We start from the raw sequence: 17,323 nt of genomic DNA on the forward strand, positions 1-17,323 counted from the left end.
ATTAAAAATTACATAATTAAAATCTTAAAAATTGAGGTTGAGAGATTGTTTGGTGTAGTGAGACTTTTTGTGTTGAAATTGGGGTATTTATAGATAAAAGTGTGAATATTGGATAAAAATAATGAAAAGTAAATTAAAAGTGCGGAAAAAATGGATATATTTTATTGGGAAGTGGGATTTTTTTTTATTAAATCTGTATTTTCATATTTTTATCGAATTTATAAAAAATGATAAACCATCGACCAATCAGAGCATGCCACGTCGGCTGCTCGTGCTCTTGTCGTTGGCACGGCGGTGCTCTTAGCTAAGAGCAGGGCAGTGTCATCGGCAAGTGCACAGTAGTGAGCAGGGTACCCGCCGTGCCAATAGCACGGCGTCTGCTCTTAGTTAAGATCATCGATGTGCATGCTCTTACTATAAAAAGAAAAAATAGGAGGGCGCATTATTACTATGCCAATTAAAGAGTAGTTTATTATTTTATGAGAAATTATTTTATTGGATAGAAATAATATAAACATGGGGCATAATGTAGAATTGTCATATTGTTTTTTCGAGAAGGAATGATATGCTAAGCTTTTTATAGGGCATTAGAGCATCTGTAGCGGATGTTTGTCCGTCCGTGCCAACTGCACGACGCTGCTCTTAAATAATAGCACGTCTGCGCCGCTGAGCAGCCTTACGTGGCAGCTCCTGATTGGCCAACGGCATTGGCAAATTGATTATTTTTTTAAAAAAAATAAATTTTAAATTAATTAAAAAAACATTTTTAAATAAAAAAAATTTCCCACTTCCCACAAAATTATATCCATTTTCTACACACTTTTAATTTATTTTTCAATTTTTTTCCCCAAAATTCACATTTTCATCTATAAATACCCCCACTTCAACACAAAAAAATTCCCACAGCACTACACAATTCTCATCTATTCTATCATCTATTTTCTCATGAATTCTCGTCTATTCTCTCATCTTTTTTCTCATATTCTCTCATCTAAATTCCCACCACACTACACAATGTCCAGCTTCGGCAATCACCCCTCCGGCTCCCGCGGTTGGAACCACCTGGTTCGGCTCTGAGCCATTCCCTAGTCCGCGAACGCAATTTTCGGCCCTTCCTCAAACCCAAGGTTCTCAAGTTCCGGGTGGCTACCGGCCTTACCCGGTGGAAGACCAAAATGCCCTCGATGGGCGATATGGGTGGGCACCCAAACCCGGATCGGGAAGGAGCGGCAGCTCTGCTCCTACTCCTACTCCAATTCCTCCTACTCGTGGTACCCGTACCTCGTACACTCCGGATGAGATGATGCAGATGTTCAAACCCTACTTAGCAGTCTCCAAAGATCCGGACGTTGACATAAACCAAAAGAGGGCAAACTTTTTGGTACCGCATTAGTCGTATGTACAATGAAAGCCGGCCGGCGGGAACCATCTATCGCAATGATAGTATGATGCGCAATGCCATCTTCAGAGCCAACGATGCAATCGGTATGTTCCAGGGGTATTACCTCCAAGAAGAGCGGTCGGCGGGGAGCGGCAAGAGCGAGCTCGACATCATCAGTGCCGCCTTGGCGACCTACCAATCCTTGAACTTGAAACTATTCAAGTACCTCAGCTTATGGCAGGAGGGGCACCATCATGAAAAGTATAGGGGTGGCGTAGTAGCATCCTGCTCCAGCTCCTCCAACAAACGGTCGAGGTTGGTAGCCCTATCCGATGCCACCTCCGATGATGTGGCTACCCAGCTTGCCGGAACTAACTTGGGTAGCCCCGACGCTGGCCCGAGCAGTTCCCTCCGGCTGCAAGGAAGGAAGAAGGCGATGGCCAACCACCGTCGCGCCCCGACTCCATCCGCCCCCGCTCCCGCTCCCTTTGTGCCACCTCAACCCCCGACCAACTCGTTGTGGACCCTCTTGGGTCAACTCAATGCGGCCGATAGGTCTAGCATGACTCCCGACCAACTTGCAACACATGTGGCAATGACACGGGGTCTCCGGTGAACATTGGGGATAGATGACTAGTCTTCCACGAGGGTATTTTTTAGTCTTTAATTATGTAATTTTTAATTTGTAGGATTTTAATTATGTATTTTTTTTTCTAGTATTTTAATTATGTATTTTTTTTTATAGGATTTTAATTATATAATTTTTATTTTTTAATGTATTTTTATATTGTAGAAATGTTTTTAGTAATTGAAGTATTTAAATTGAATAATAGAATAGTGGGACCCTTGAGCTTGTCCTTGCGGAAGAGCACGGATGTGGGTGTTGTGCTCTTACCTAAGGACAGTAAAAGTGGGATCGGGCCCACCTCTATGCTCTTAAATAAGAGCACGGATGAGGATGCTCTTATGTAAGACTTTTTATGTGAGCATTACTCATATTTGACGCACATTTAACATTATTCGTTTTGATTTATATATTTAGTTTAATTCTAGTACATTGAAAAATATTATTGTAAATTTTAATTTCATAAAATTCATAAAAATCAAAACTTGATTTATTTTTTTATTAATTTATTTGAAATGATAGAGAAAACGAGTAAATCGACCTTTGATTTTTATGAATTTTGTGAAATTTAAAATTTCAATAATATTTTTAATATATTAGAATCAAACTAAATATATAAATTAAAATGAGCAACACTAAATATGCGTCAAACCAGAATGATGCTTACATAGAAAGCTTAGAGCATCCATTATAGGGGAGTCACGGCCGGGCCACGCCAGAGCCGCGAGCCGCGGCTCCCTATAGTGACGGGGATGGGCGGGGGGGGTGCCCATGAGAGCGCCACGATCGTGGCCCGGCTGCGGCTCTTGGGTGGGAGCCGTGGCTCTCCTATTGCAGCGGCCACGGCCCGCGGCTCTCTCTATTTTCTGATTTTTTTTTTTTAATTCTATAAGTATACACATTTTTTACCTCATTCCTACACAAATTCTATAAATATATTCATTTTTAACTAAAATATAAACAAAATGAAAAAAATTAAACTTTTTGGTGGCTTGACCATGTCCACTATAGTGGGAAACATGGGCATTGGTGGCCCGGCCACAATTTTTTAGCCTGGCCATACTTTATGACTTGGCTCGGCCAACCACAGTGGACACTCTTACCGTTGCAGGTCATTCCTCTTTGCCTCAACTCCTCTTTACCTCATTAAATTTCATTCCTCTTTACCTCATTAAATTTCAAACCCAAGTCATAAGCAAGTAGAAATTGGTGGGGGGGGGGGGGCGTCGCTAGTACTCGTGAGTCGTGATGCCACGTGGATGATTTTGATCCAACAGTTATACCAACTCAAATTTCGAAAATTGGGGCTAATGTCATCCACACCAATTGTTAATATAATCATTTTCATTTTCAAAAATATCACATTAAAAAACTTTATTTTAATCACAATTTAATTTATTTCCCATCCCTTTTTTTATTCTCCAATTTATATATATTCATTGAAAATGCGATGATATCTGTTAAATTTGAAAAAATAAAATCAAATTTACTTCATTAAAATTCTAAAAATTATATTAATTGAATACTAAAAATTATATTTAGTACGATTATCTCAATAATTTAGTTGAAGCAATCATTAATATCATAATCTAAAAAAAATACGTTTATCATAATATAAGCATACATACGCATTATGATTATTAATTTTTCAATACAGAATATACAACTTTTAACTATGTATTTTATAATCATCAATACAAAGACATAACTTGCTAACACAAAAATATAAGTACATCAATATAAAATAGTTGATAAAATTATAATATTTATATTGATAATTTTAATATATAATTAAAAAAAGTTACTATTATTATCATTTATTATAACACGACCCTTATCTCCATCTCATTGTAAATATTTCATTTTACTTTTTAGTTTGTCTTAACAAATGGATCGTTGGTAGTACTTTCCGTCCTCTATTAGTTGACACACTTTGACCCGCCACGTGTTTTAAAAAATGTAATAGAAAGTTGGTTGAAAATGTTAGTGAAATGAAACTAATGGCAAGTAATGACGAATGGAGGGAGTACTCTCTTTTACGATCAACGTAAGTTTTTAATTTTTTTAAGTTTTAGTTAATTTAATTTAATACTCCAAATTTTAACAGATTATTTTGTTATTTAGTTTTATTTTACAGAATGGGTGCTAATTAAAACATACTGCTAGTATGAATATAAAATTAAGTTGAGAGTATTTTGTTATTCCATCCTACATTCGAATTCTGTGTGGGTTTGGCTTATCTAGAATGGCATCATTTACTTACTTCGTCCTATAAAAGATGTCACACTTTCCTTTTTAGTTTGTCCCATAAAAGATGTTACATTTTCTTTTTTGAAAAAAGTTCTCTCTCACACGAATATAAAAATTATATTTTCTCTTTCCATTTAACACACAAAATAAAACCTATTAAAATCTCATGTCATTCTACAAGTGTGACATCTTTTGTGGGACAATGAGAGTACTTTATCGAGTAAAGTTAATTACTACTGGATCAACCTAAATTTAGGGGAGGCAGATAGATTGGTAGCGTGGTAGCATAGTACACCAAACACCAGAAAACATGTGGGCTTCTTTATATAAATGGAATTGCATAGTACAGAAAGTAAGTGCATCTTATCATCAATGGAGCAGTTGGAAATCGGGTTATTCGCGGCGCTCTTCTTCCTCTCCGCCGCTCTCACCCGCATTCTTCTCAGGAAGAAGTCGCGGTCTCCTCCGGGCCCTTTCCCCCTCCCTGTGATCGGCCACCTCCACCTCCTCGGCCCCCAACTCCACCAGACCTTCCACGACCTGTCGAAGCGCTATGGGCCGCTGATGCAGCTCCGCCTGGGCTCCATCAACTGCGTGGTGGCGTCGTCTCCGGAGCTGGCCAAGGAGTGCCTCAAGACGCAGGAGCTGGTGTTCTCGTCGCGCAAGCACTCCACCGCCATCGACATCGTCACCTACGACTCCTCCTTCGCCTTTTCCCCCTTGGGCCCCTACTGGAAATTCATCAAGAAGCTCTGCACCTACGAGCTCCTCGGCGCCCGCAACCTCCTCCACTTCCAGCCCATCCGCACCCTCGAGGTCAACACCTTCCTCCAAATCCTTCTGCACAAGGGTACGGCCACCTTCGTCTAATTTGTTAAACACATTAGTATAATAATATTGTCCGCTCTGGGCCAAGCCTGCGCACTTTTGTTTTTGTGACAAAAATGCCTTATATTGTTTGCATATTTTCTAACTCTGCTATGTATAAATAAGCAGGAAAATCAGGGGAGAGCTTCAACTTGACGGAGGAGCTTGTGAAGCTGACCAGCAATGTGATATCGCACATGATGTTGAGCATCAGGTGCTCGGGGACGGAGGGGGAGGCGGAGGCGGCGAGGACGGTGATTCGCGAGGTGACGCAGATCTTCGGAGAATTCGACGTGGCGGACATCATCTGGATGTGCAAGAACTTCGATCTCCAAGGGATAAAGAAGAGGTCGTTGGATATCCAGAGGAGATACGACGCCTTGCTCGAGAACATCATCACCGCCAGGGAGAAGCAGCGCCGCAGCGGCGCCGCCTCTGGGGAGGCCAGGGATTTTCTGGATATGTTTCTCGATATAATGGAGAGTGGGAAGGCGGAAGTCACATTTACACGGGAACATCTCAAAGCTTTAATTCTGGTAACAACAATCTTCACTCTTCCTCATTTCAAATACCCAACTTGAATTTTTTCTGCTCAATTTTATTTTATTTTCCGATTTTTTAAAGATGGTTTGATTTAAGAGGATTTTTTTCATTTAGTATTTTATATAATTAGAAATTTGGTACAATTCTCGGATTCAAATAGTCCGTGGCTACTGACATGGACCATTAGAGAGTGTTTTTCAACTTTGTTCTATTACCATAAAGAGCAGATGTGATGTGATGCTCTTATTAATTTTCTCATGACTTCATCAATTTATTTTAGTACATAAAATTCAAAGAAATGGACAATGTTTTAAAAGTATAATAAAACTGTATTAGAAATAATAGGGTTAGGCAAGATATATAGTCCCGTCCCAAATGGTTGCGGTTGGCCATAAAAACTCGCATTGAATCGTGTAATTATGATCTTGTAGCTAGACTATTGAAGAATTACGATTACCTATCTTGGGTAGCATGTTAGCTATATCAAAATTAGGAATGACTATCGTTGATAAATTAAATTTGAGCTATACTTTTATTTTATACTAGCTTTAAATTATCAAAATGTTCTACATCGCTTGAACTGCATCTCTAAGGGGTTGAACTGCATCTCTAAGGGGAGAGGTAAATTAATATAACTACCATATTTATCTTTTTTTCATGAAAAATCATTCTCCAAGGCGAGAGGTATATGAGAAGGTATTATACCTTTTCCTATTTTGAAGAGGTATTTTACTTTCCCATCAATGGAGAGGTAAAATCTTATAACTACCATATTTGCCTTCTTTTCATTTAAAAAAACTTCTCCAAGGGAAAGGTATATGAGAAGGTATTACACTTTATACTTTTTAATGCATTTTGTACTATTATTTTATTTTTAAAAACTAATTTACTTTTTTATATACCTTTTCCCTTTGGAATATGTTATTTTTTAGAAAGTATATTTCACTTTTTAAGAAGGTAAATACATAATATACATTTTCTATATACCTTCTCTTCTTGGAGATGCTCTTACTTACGAAGATCATTTTCCTATATTGTTTTTAAATCGAACTATAGAACAGTTACGCATTTTCCACGTATAATACAGTTGAAGATATTCTAGTAAATATTTGACGCCACGTATTAATATCAGGATTTCTTCACCGCCGGCACCGACACGACGGCCATAATCTCGGAGTGGGCAATAGCGGAGCTGATTAACAACCCTAGCGTGCTGAAGAAAGCTCAAGACGAGATTGCAAAAGTTGTGGGCTTCGAGAGAGTTGTAGAAGAATCCGACGGCCCAAACCTGCCGTACCTGCAGGCCGTGATTAAGGAAGCGTTTCGGCTACATCCGCCGATCCCAATGCTGGCGAGGAAATCGATCTCCGATTGCATCATCGACGGCTACACAGTTCCAGCCAACTCTCTGCTGTTCGTCAACCTCTGGTCGATGGGCAGGAACCCCAAGATCTGGGACAGTCCCGCAGAGTTCCGGCCGGAGCGGTTTTTGGAGAAGGCCAACTCCGCCATAGATATCAAAGGGCAGCATTTCGAGTTGCTGCCGTTCGGGACGGGCAGGCGGGGCTGCCCGGGGATGTTGCTTGGAATTCAGGAGGTGGTCATCATAATCGGAACCATGATCCAGTGCTTCGAGTGGAAGCTGCCCGACGGCTCCAGCGCAGTCGACATGACGGAGCGCCCGGGGCTCACGGCGCCTCGGGCGGACGATTTGATCTGCCGCGTCGTGCCTCGGATTGATCCATCGGTTGTTTCGGTAAGTGTCTAAGTAATTGAGTGCTGCGAGTTGTTCATCTTGTTGAATATTTAATCAACTAATTGTGGCAGTGTTATAGTGCCACTTGTTTATTTATATTGGTTTATTATCTTATTTAAATAAATTAAGGCCCTCGTGGAGTTGGTGAACAAAATTTAGATGTATGAAAATGATTAGGAAATGAGATATATAATCGTAGAAAAATTATTCAAATCTAATATATTCATATTCGTATTTTTTCAAATTTTGAATGGCAAATTATGAACCTTTGCATTGTTATATCGGTGAAACCGAAGCTAATATAGTGGAGTACAAATCATTCAATGATATAATTGGCATTATAATTTGATTCCGTTATATCGTTTTATTAACATTTTTCTCTCATTTTCTTCTTCCCCCTTTTGCATCCTTTTATTATATCTTTTCTTTTTCGCCGTCGACAATTGCGGACGTCCGCTGCCTTAGCAACATTTATCTCCTCGCATTCAGCCAAAGGTGGGTTCGGTTAAACAAAAAAGAAAAAATATCTCCTCAATTAACCCTCACTTTTCTCTCGGAAACCTCAAAACCGTTTCTCCTTTGATACATAAAACTCATTTTCTTCAAATCACGCCCTCGTCTCTCTTCATAAATTTTGGCCTAACATGGTGATAAACTGATAATCGAATTGGGGGAGATGGAAATAGGTGCGGATGCAATCAATTGGGCGGTGGATGTGGGAATTTACGTGGTCTTTGTCGTTGGGGTTTCAACTTGTTGTGACAATTAAGATGTGGGTCGTGGGATGTAGTCGTACAATGCTGCGGGTAGAGATCAAAGGATTGTTCGATTTGTTCTCAAGACCAAAATTCGACTAATAATTAACCTATTTCAACAAAGCTTTAAATACCGATCGACCAATCATATACTCCCTTTAGCCCCAGCATAAATAGTGTGGGCCTGGGGGAAATTGATGACCCTTTTCCAATTTTGTAATTGGGTTGGTAGATCGGAGGGTGATGCTTTGATCTAGGAAATGGGGTAGGTAGATACACCATTTATAAAGCAACTTCTTGAATACCATAGAAACAGTTGCGAGATTAGTACTTAATATCATGCTTTGATCAAAGTAATTTTACAATGAGCTAGCAAGCTAGTTATGAAATACTATGTCAAAATAATTTTACATTAATGCGCAAGATATATCATTAATCATAAATGGGACTGTTGCTTCAAAATGAAAACAAGCTAATTAATTCACCACGGAACTTTTTGTTATACGAAAGTCTGATCAAAGGATTAATTAACAATAAATATAAAAATATACTAATTCATTTTAAAATGTTGACATAGTATTTGAAAATGTGGATAAGTTTCACTATGGTTACTAAATTACTTGTATTAAATTGGTTATTAAACTTTAATTTGTTTCAAAATAAATATTAAATTTTATATAATTCAATTTTGTAATTATTTTATCACAAAATAATAATTTAAATACTAATTTTAAATCCCAAGCAAAAAATATATACATATAATACCCACACAGTAATGCAAAGCACCATTTCCTATAAAGGAGAGTGATCAACTGCTAACTCACCCCTTAATTGTTAACAATAACTAATTTAAAACTATAAGATTTACAGAGATCTAGTGGTCTATAAATTGCCATGTGTAATATTGTTTTATTATTTTTAAATTTATAAAGATAAGAAGAATCACAAAATTTAGGGTTTTGAAAAAATTGTCAATATAGTGAATAAAAAATATCAATACGATTCCTTGAATATGTCAACACAATTTAGCATTGACATTGTATCTGTATTATATTAACATATTATGATTGTTATGTTCAAATTATTTGTTTGTCAAAAAACATGAAAATTCATGGTTATTAGTAATATTTGTTGCAAAAGTGGGAAACAATAAATCTTGTTGAAAGGAGGGACACGTGCACACGACACACGTGCAAAACCCCGACCCTTCAAATGGCGCCGTTGCCGGGGACTATGGTGTATAGCTTTTGTGAATAGCTTTTGTGTTTTTATGACACTGTGAATAGCTGTGAATAGCTTTTGTGTTTTTTTGCATTTTCTATTTTTGATTGTTTTCTTTGTTTTAAGCAGGACTTCTTATCCGAGGGGAAGAAGAGAGATGTGGAAATCATAAGCCGCTGTTAAAAGCCTATGGAGTGCACAAGTCCAAGAAGTTTCTCTTAATCCTTTTTATTTTGCTGTTATGGTTAATATTTGTAGTGATCATTGGATATAAAGTTTTGTAGATTAGTTTGTAAATATTTTTCAATAAAAAAGAGCCTGCAGCGGCAAGGTACTTCTCCATCCACCACACCAGGTGCAGGCAGCGGAAGACCACTTAGAAGAGATGAATCGACTCCAAAGCCGGTGACTCCAAGAGGGATCAACCTAGGAAGTGACCCGACCCCACCAATGACCAAGTAAATATTATTATCAGTTTTTAGTTAGTTTAGTTTTTGTGTTTGATGTTAGGATAGTGGCAAACTCAGCCTTCTCTTGATACCACTTGGCCCAACTCTAACCTTCGAGGGTGAGTTGAAACCAAGTGTGAGAAGGATGGAGTTTGTATATGTGTATGCATGTTGTATGTTTTAGTTTGTTGTGTTTATGTGTTTGTGTTGATATCTTCTCCCACTTAGCCCGATGTTCGGTCTAAGTGTGAGAAGTTTTTGTTGATATAGCATATTTTCTTTTCTGATTTAGTGTCTGTTTGTTGAGTGTTCTCCCACTTAGCCCATTGCATGGTAAGTGTAAGAAGTTTTTGTGATTATAGCATGTTTTTTTATATATGTTGATATATGTTTATTTAGTCTTCTCCCACTTAGTCCATTGCATGGTCTAAGTGTGAGAAGTTTGTGTTTTTTCCATTTTAAGCTTTTTGGGGTTCATGTTTCTTTTATGTTTAACATGTTGAGTATGTTGGTATATGTTTATATAGTTAGGTGTTGGATGTTAGTTTTTTTTAGGACTTTTGTGTTTATGTATAATCTGGCAAAAATGAAAAGCATGATCCCCTTACTGAGAGTGGTGAAGAAAGAATGCATGTTGATGTGTGATACCCCTCCCTTAATAAATTGAAGTCAGTTTGGACGAAGTGAGGACGATGGAAGAGCCTTAATTTAAGCCAACTGTGAAGCCCTCTAAAATGTGAGTTATAAGCCCAGAGTAGAACACTTTCTACTAAATAAAAACATAGAGTGGTTGCCACTTGATGCTGAGAGGGAAATGACATAGGCTAGTGAGGACTATAGGCAATAGGAAATAACCAGTTGGGCCTTTTTCTTTTCGAACCAGAAGAACCCGCCTCATTGTAAGGGCACACCCTAGTAATCCAATTTTGAGCCTACATTCGAATCCACCTTCTGTCGAAACTATGAACCTCCATGCCATGTGAGTTAGGGGATGGAGTAGGGGTGGGTCGATACGATATATCGTATTGAAAACGTTGTATCATGTATCGTATCGAAAATATCGATATGAAAGAATTTCATATCGTTATCGTATCGAAAGTTTCTCGATATATCGAACTTTCGATATGGATAATATCAATATCATTATCGTATTGATATTTCGATATATCGTACTGAAATTCGATATATCATTAAGAACGATATGTCAAAGATCGATACGATATAACGAAATATTGTTATCGTATCGAATACTTGTATATCGAAAAATATAATTTCAACACTGAAAAATAACACAAAAATTAATAAAACTTCAACACAATAAAATAAATAGTGTTCTTATTAGGGTCTCATATATATATATTTTCTAAATATATTAAAGAATTAAATGGATTTATATATATTTATAATTTTAAACTTCAATATGTATTGAATTGCGATATGTTTCGATATATACGATATATATCGTATATTCGATATAAAACGATATATGGCAAATATCGATATATCGTATATTAGATATAAAACGATATATCGCGATATAAGAAAATTAATATCGTTATCGTATCGAAAACTTAGGATACGATACCGTATCGTATCAAAAATTATGATATACCAAAAATTCGATAATTTTTCGATATTTTTCAATACGATACTAGCGATATATCATTTTTTCGATATTTTCCCCAGCCATAGGATGGAGTGGAGTAGCTAACCGATTTGGGGTAGAAGGGATAGAAAAGAAAGAGCTACGACCAAGCTGGTAGAATAAAAAAAGAGAGAGAGAAAAATTATTAGAAAAAAATGGGCAGGAGGAATGTATTCCTGACCCACAAAAAAGAAAAACAAAAAAAAGAAGAAAAAAAAAGAGTCCTATATTTAGTTTAGGCAGGGCAGGAAAATGATGTAACCTGACCCTGCAGTAGAAAGAATAGAGAAATAAGGCCAAAATGGCCAAAGGATATTGTTCAATATTTTGGGAAGTTTAAAATGTAATAGGGAGGCTGCTCCAATTTTGTTCCTGAGTTCACATGTCTTTCGTTGTTTTCCTCAAGCTATTTTTTTAATAAACTTTAGGACCTATAGGATCCTTACCTATTTACATCATAACCCCTAGCCCCATTACAACCTTAATAAAAGACCTTAAGGAACTAGTCTGTGCCTATGGAACTCAAGGCATCAGTGGTATGACAAAATGAATGAGTGAATGGTCCTAACATTTCTGGTGAGGAATGAATGAGTTAATTAACCCACATTTGTGGTTTCTCCTGTGCTTATGCTTAAGCCGTTAAGCTACTTCAATTTAGCAGACCTGGGAAAATTAAAAGCAGCTGCTGGAAAAATCAATGCATACGTATGATGCACTATTTTTTAGCACTATTAATACCTGCAAGTATATAGAATAGAAATAGTATAGCCAAAGGTCAATACCGGATATCGAACAAGGGGAAGGCCAACACAGACTGTCTATCTTCTACTAAGACTCAATTACTATTTGTAGAACCAAGAGAATTTTGAAAACTTTTGAAAACAGAAAATAATTGAAAGTAAATAACAACTAGATGTAAATAAAACACGGAGATAAACGATAAAGATAAGAGGAATTCCAGGGATGTGCGTTCACAATTATGATTATACAAATTCCAAACTACAATACCCTAGCACAGTTATTACTTTGATAGGACGAGTCACCTAGCTTATGCTCATGCGATACAAACGTTGATTACAATATTAGGGTTGTCAATCCTAACACGTAACTCCAAAAAGTTCCTAAGACCCTTGAAAAGTCCTCACTCTCAATTAACAGTGTCGTTTTAAGGGAAGCTAACTGTAGCGTCTACTAAGTGAATCTAACTCGCTAGAACTCTCTCACAGTTATGAAGCAAGTTATATTAAATCATGCAAGATTGTGTCACTCAATCATGCAGCATCAGAATTACTAAGGGAAGAAACAAAGTAAAAACAAAACGGATATTAAATAGAAAACTGGAATTGTATAACCAAAGTCGTTACTAACACATCCCTAGAATCATATGAGTTTAGTTACACATAATGGAATAAGCTAAACACATAGATTGAAGGAAAGACAATTTGAACATAAAACTAAAGCAAATAAAACTCGTAGGTTGAATCCTTGTCGTTCTTGATGTTCTTGAAATCCTTCTTCAACTCCTTGCACAATGACGTACTCTAACTTTTAGTCTCTGGGAATTATTTTGCAAAAATAAGCTCTAATTTAATGAAGCTTGAGGTCCTATTTATAGGGGAAAGTCAATCCTCATTGTAGAAGGAAAAGATCTTCAAAATATGGTAAATCTTGGAGCAGATTTAGGGCGAATCGGATTCGCCGTCTTTCTCCGGCGGGCCGCCGCACCTTGGCCGGTGGTCGCCACGTTGGAGTCCAAAATCTTTGTCCTTTCGGCGGCGGATCGCCGAATGACTTCCAGCGGTCGCCGGGCGAGACTCGATTCCAAGCGTGAGTTTCCGAGGCAGGCCGCTGCATAACTCAGACCGCCGGGCGCCGGCGGTCGCCGTACGTCGGCGGTCGCCGTCCGGACTCCAGATTTCCCTTTTTCGGCTCAAATATGCACATTTCTCACAAAACGCATCAAAATACCAAAATAGATAAAATATGCAAATAATCGACATGTAAAGTGACTTTGACATAAAAAAACGGACCAAATAATGGCCTTAAAACCGTGCAAAATCCGAGCGTATCAACGTATAAAAGTCCTTTTAGGAAATTGCATTGGCAAGGTGGGGTCTTTTCAGAGCAACTCCGTTTGTCGGCAATTTGCAAATTTGTGAAATGGCTGACTATTGTGACATAAATTGTCATCCCTTTTCAGGTTCCCATCAAATGTGTCTGACCAATTTTGTGCTATTCACAAACTGGGATTAACTGTGCCTTAGCCTATTCCAAGGGCCACTATGAAGAGGTAAATGGCAAACCAAACGTCAGATACTTGTTACTATCGTGTGCTATCTAAACAACCCAACACGTCCTAATTTCCTGGAAAAAAAAGGATAATGTGTGGATGGAATGATTTTTTCCTTGTATAGGATATTAGGGTTGCTTGATTAAAGCTTACCATAAGTGAGTGTACTCCCTTAGCCTATAAAGAAAAAAAATTCAGCGCTCCAGGCATACCACGGTGGACAGCTGATGTGGTATGCCCTACCAATAAGATTTTAACAACTAAATATCTACATGGACCATACCTCCACCTATAACCACACATGGCTTCACATATATAGAAATTTTACATGTCCACAAATATCCATATATACAAGCACTAATTACCCTATATTCAATGCATTTAAACCATTTTTATCAAATAAGATTGTGGAGTAAAATTTACACAAGTATATAGTATGTGTGTGTGTATATATATATAGGGATGTATTCAAATACTTTTCATATCTTTTGTCCTTTTTCCTTCTTAATCCTAGCCCCACGATTTTGTCATCTGACGGTTAGATTAATGCCACGTGTCATTTAATAATGCACATTTTCATTCTAATAATGCACAGCGGCTAATAATGCAACATTATAGACTAATAATACACATTTTCATTCTAATAATACACAGCGGCTAATAATGCAACATTATAGACTAATAATGCACATTTTCATTCTAATAATGCACAGCGGCTAATAATGCAACATTATAATGCATTGATCATATATATATATATATATATATATATATATATAGGGGTGCGTTATATTGCTAACTCTGCTAACTCATCAATGTTGTGTGTTAAAAATGTCAACACGGTAACATTAAAATGTCAACACATAATATCAACACATTATATTGAAGTTCAACAAAATTATGTGTTGACATTTTAATGTTATTGTGTTGACATTTTTAATACATATTGCATTGATGAGTTAACAAGTTAGCAACTTAAGAAAGTTAGCAATTGATCACTCCCCTATATATATATATAGGGTTGTGATCAATTGAGATTATTTAGACTAATTGAGAAATGAGATGTAATATCAGCCACTCATTTCTATTAAATGAGTGGTCCAGATTTTGCCACACAATAAATATTATTAGATTAATTTAATATGAAAGGGTATAAGGGTCTTTTCGCATTTTAATTTAGGATTCTTCATCATATTTCATCTTTGATCGGCGATTCTGGTGAGAATTTCATGATTCAATCCTATCATTGATTGAATCTATTTTAACGATTTATGATTCAATTGATTCGCAAAATTAGGCTCAGCCGGTTTCAATGATTTCAACGATAGAAGATTTGCGATTCAATTTTCGAAAAGTAGACGACCAGTTCGACTGATTTCTGTGTTGATTTTGAAGTTTTTCGGTCGATTTTTCCGACTTTGATTCTGTTTTTATGTTCTATTTGTTTATCTCCAATCGAATTTGTTCCTAATCAATTTTTTCTTTTTTTGATTTTCTTATCTCTAGGTTCGATTTCAGTTCGTAATCAACCGCTAAGTGTTCTTTGATGGATTCTTCATCTTATTCCGAGTCTACGACAACGAATGGTGGAGGTAGTCTGGTTTGATTTTCGTTAACATGAATTTTTTGTGTTATGTTGGTGATTTATGCTCTGTTCACATGATTTGAAAATCTGTTGACATGATTTATGTTACTTGGTAAATATTCTATGTTGTTGTTATGCTCTTTGTGGACATTCTGTTTGATTAACATTATTTTGTTGTGTTATGTTGGTGATTTATGCTCTGTTGACATGATTTATGTGTACTTGTTAAATATTTTGTTGACATCGTGTGTTTGAATTGGTGTATTCTAATTAAACTGGACATTTTGATCCTGGTAATTTGAAGCATGTTCTGATATTTTGCCTTACATAACTTATAACAATTGTCTAAGAATTTTACAAGAGTGGAGCCACCTCTTTAGATATAACTATAGGGGTAATTTTCTGTTTTAATTGAAGCTACTTGAGAAATCAGCTCATTAATTCTTGACCGACGAAGTAAACGTTAGTCTAAGTGGATCAATGTTTTGTTGGATTTTCTTGAATGTAAAAGTCCATATGACATAACCATGATGAGAGTCCTTAATTTGACATAAAAAAATTGGTTAGTTATTGACTAAGCAAATGATCACAAGGCCTGATAAGGTTAAGAATCATGGCTGAGTTTGGAATCCATGGATACTTTAGGTACAGACTGTTTAATCTTTTTTTCTTAATCAGTTCTGAGCTTTCAAGGGATAAGTATGGGTTATGAGCTCTTTATTGACATTTTGTTTCATTAACATTATTTTGTTGTGTTATGTTGTTGATTTATGCTCTGTTGACATGACTTGAAAATCTGTTGACATGATTTATGTTTCATGGTAAATATTATGTGTTGTTGCTATGCTCTTTGTTGTCCTTCTGTTTCATTAACATTATTTTGTTGTGTTATGTTGTTGATTTATGCTCTGTTGACATGATTTATGTTCCTTGGTAAATATTCTGTGTTGTAGGGTCTGTTATTCCAATTTGCAAGCCAATTCCATAATTACACCTCTTAATTACACCTCTTAATTACACTCTCTTCTTAATTATACTCTCTTCTTTTCATTCTGGAGGATACTACTTCATTATTGAAGCCTATTCACAGTCGTAAATTTGTTGGTCCTTAACTCACAGGAAGTGGAACTAAAAAAAAAAGCAATTATGGTGCAGACTTGGCAGGGATAACATGTTATGTTAATTCACAACTGCCCATGCTCCAGATGTGGTTAGTACAAAAGGAGGTGCAAGTGACAAGAAAAGCAGGATTAAGTCAAGCATAGAGAAAGCAATTGAAAAAGCAAATAAACCTCATAGGCGTTGTGGAAAGTGTCATAAAGTTACTGATCATAATGCTAGAAGCTGTGGCAGAAAGTAGACATGATTGTTTTTTTTTTTAATAGTCAGAGTTGTTTTTTAGTTGTTGACATAGATTATAAATTATTGACATTTTCTCATTAGTTGTTTATATCTTATTTTACTCTCTATTGACATCTATTTATGATTCTGTTTTTTTTATTTTAAGATTTGTTTTCTGAGTTGTAAACCTTTATACAAGGTGTTGACATTTGGTTATAAGTTGTTGACATTTGGTTATAAGTTGTTGACATTTCAATATAAGTTGGACCTGCCTTGCTTTCATGCTCCTTCATGTTTTAAAGGTGCACATGTCAACAACTTAAAAATTATGTCAACTATATATACTGGCCATGTCAACAAGTAATATAATTATGTCAACTATGGTGCACATCGTGTCAACGGCACATACCAGTCATGTCAACTACGCTACATATCGTGTCAACTACACGTACAAGTCATGTCAATTATGTTACAAGCCATGTCAACTAAACGTATTAGCCATGTCAACAACTAATATAATTATGTCAACTATGGTGCACATCGTGTCAACGGCATATACTAGTTAACAAGCCATGTCAACTACACGTACAAGCCATGTCAACTATACATAGAAAA

The 17,323-nt window shown here is 36.5% G+C and overlaps 1 protein-coding gene and 1 long non-coding RNA gene across 3 annotated transcripts; both read left to right on the forward strand.

Moving 5' to 3' along the window:
* The first annotated feature begins 4,601 nt into the window (after positions 1-4,601).
* LOC125191117 (cytochrome P450 93B2-like) lies at positions 4,602-7,518 on the forward strand. The gene is made up of 3 exons (XM_048088584.2): positions 4,602-5,106; positions 5,253-5,659; positions 6,799-7,518. Exons 1-3 carry the CDS (start codon positions 4,629-4,631, stop codon positions 7,432-7,434), a joined length of 1,521 nt encoding a protein of 506 aa, XP_047944541.1. The 5' UTR covers positions 4,602-4,628; the 3' UTR covers positions 7,435-7,518.
* A 2,012-nt stretch (positions 7,519-9,530) lies between these two features.
* On the forward strand, positions 9,531-16,861 carry LOC148926455 (uncharacterized). 2 transcript variants are annotated; one of them, XR_016130173.1, is made up of 3 exons: positions 9,531-9,856; positions 15,289-15,374; positions 16,487-16,861. It is a non-coding gene; the product is annotated as an uncharacterized LOC148926455 (long non-coding RNA). The 2 variants fall into 2 exon arrangements; XR_016130174.1 differs by having other exon boundaries at positions 16,523-16,861.
* The last annotated feature ends 462 nt before the right edge of the window (positions 16,862-17,323 follow it).

This window comes from Salvia hispanica, chromosome 5, assembly GCF_029641045.1.
Source record: "Salvia hispanica isolate PSC_SH4W2 chromosome 5, Shi_PSC_v1, whole genome shotgun sequence".
Taxonomy (NCBI): Eukaryota; Viridiplantae; Streptophyta; class Magnoliopsida; order Lamiales; family Lamiaceae; genus Salvia; species Salvia hispanica.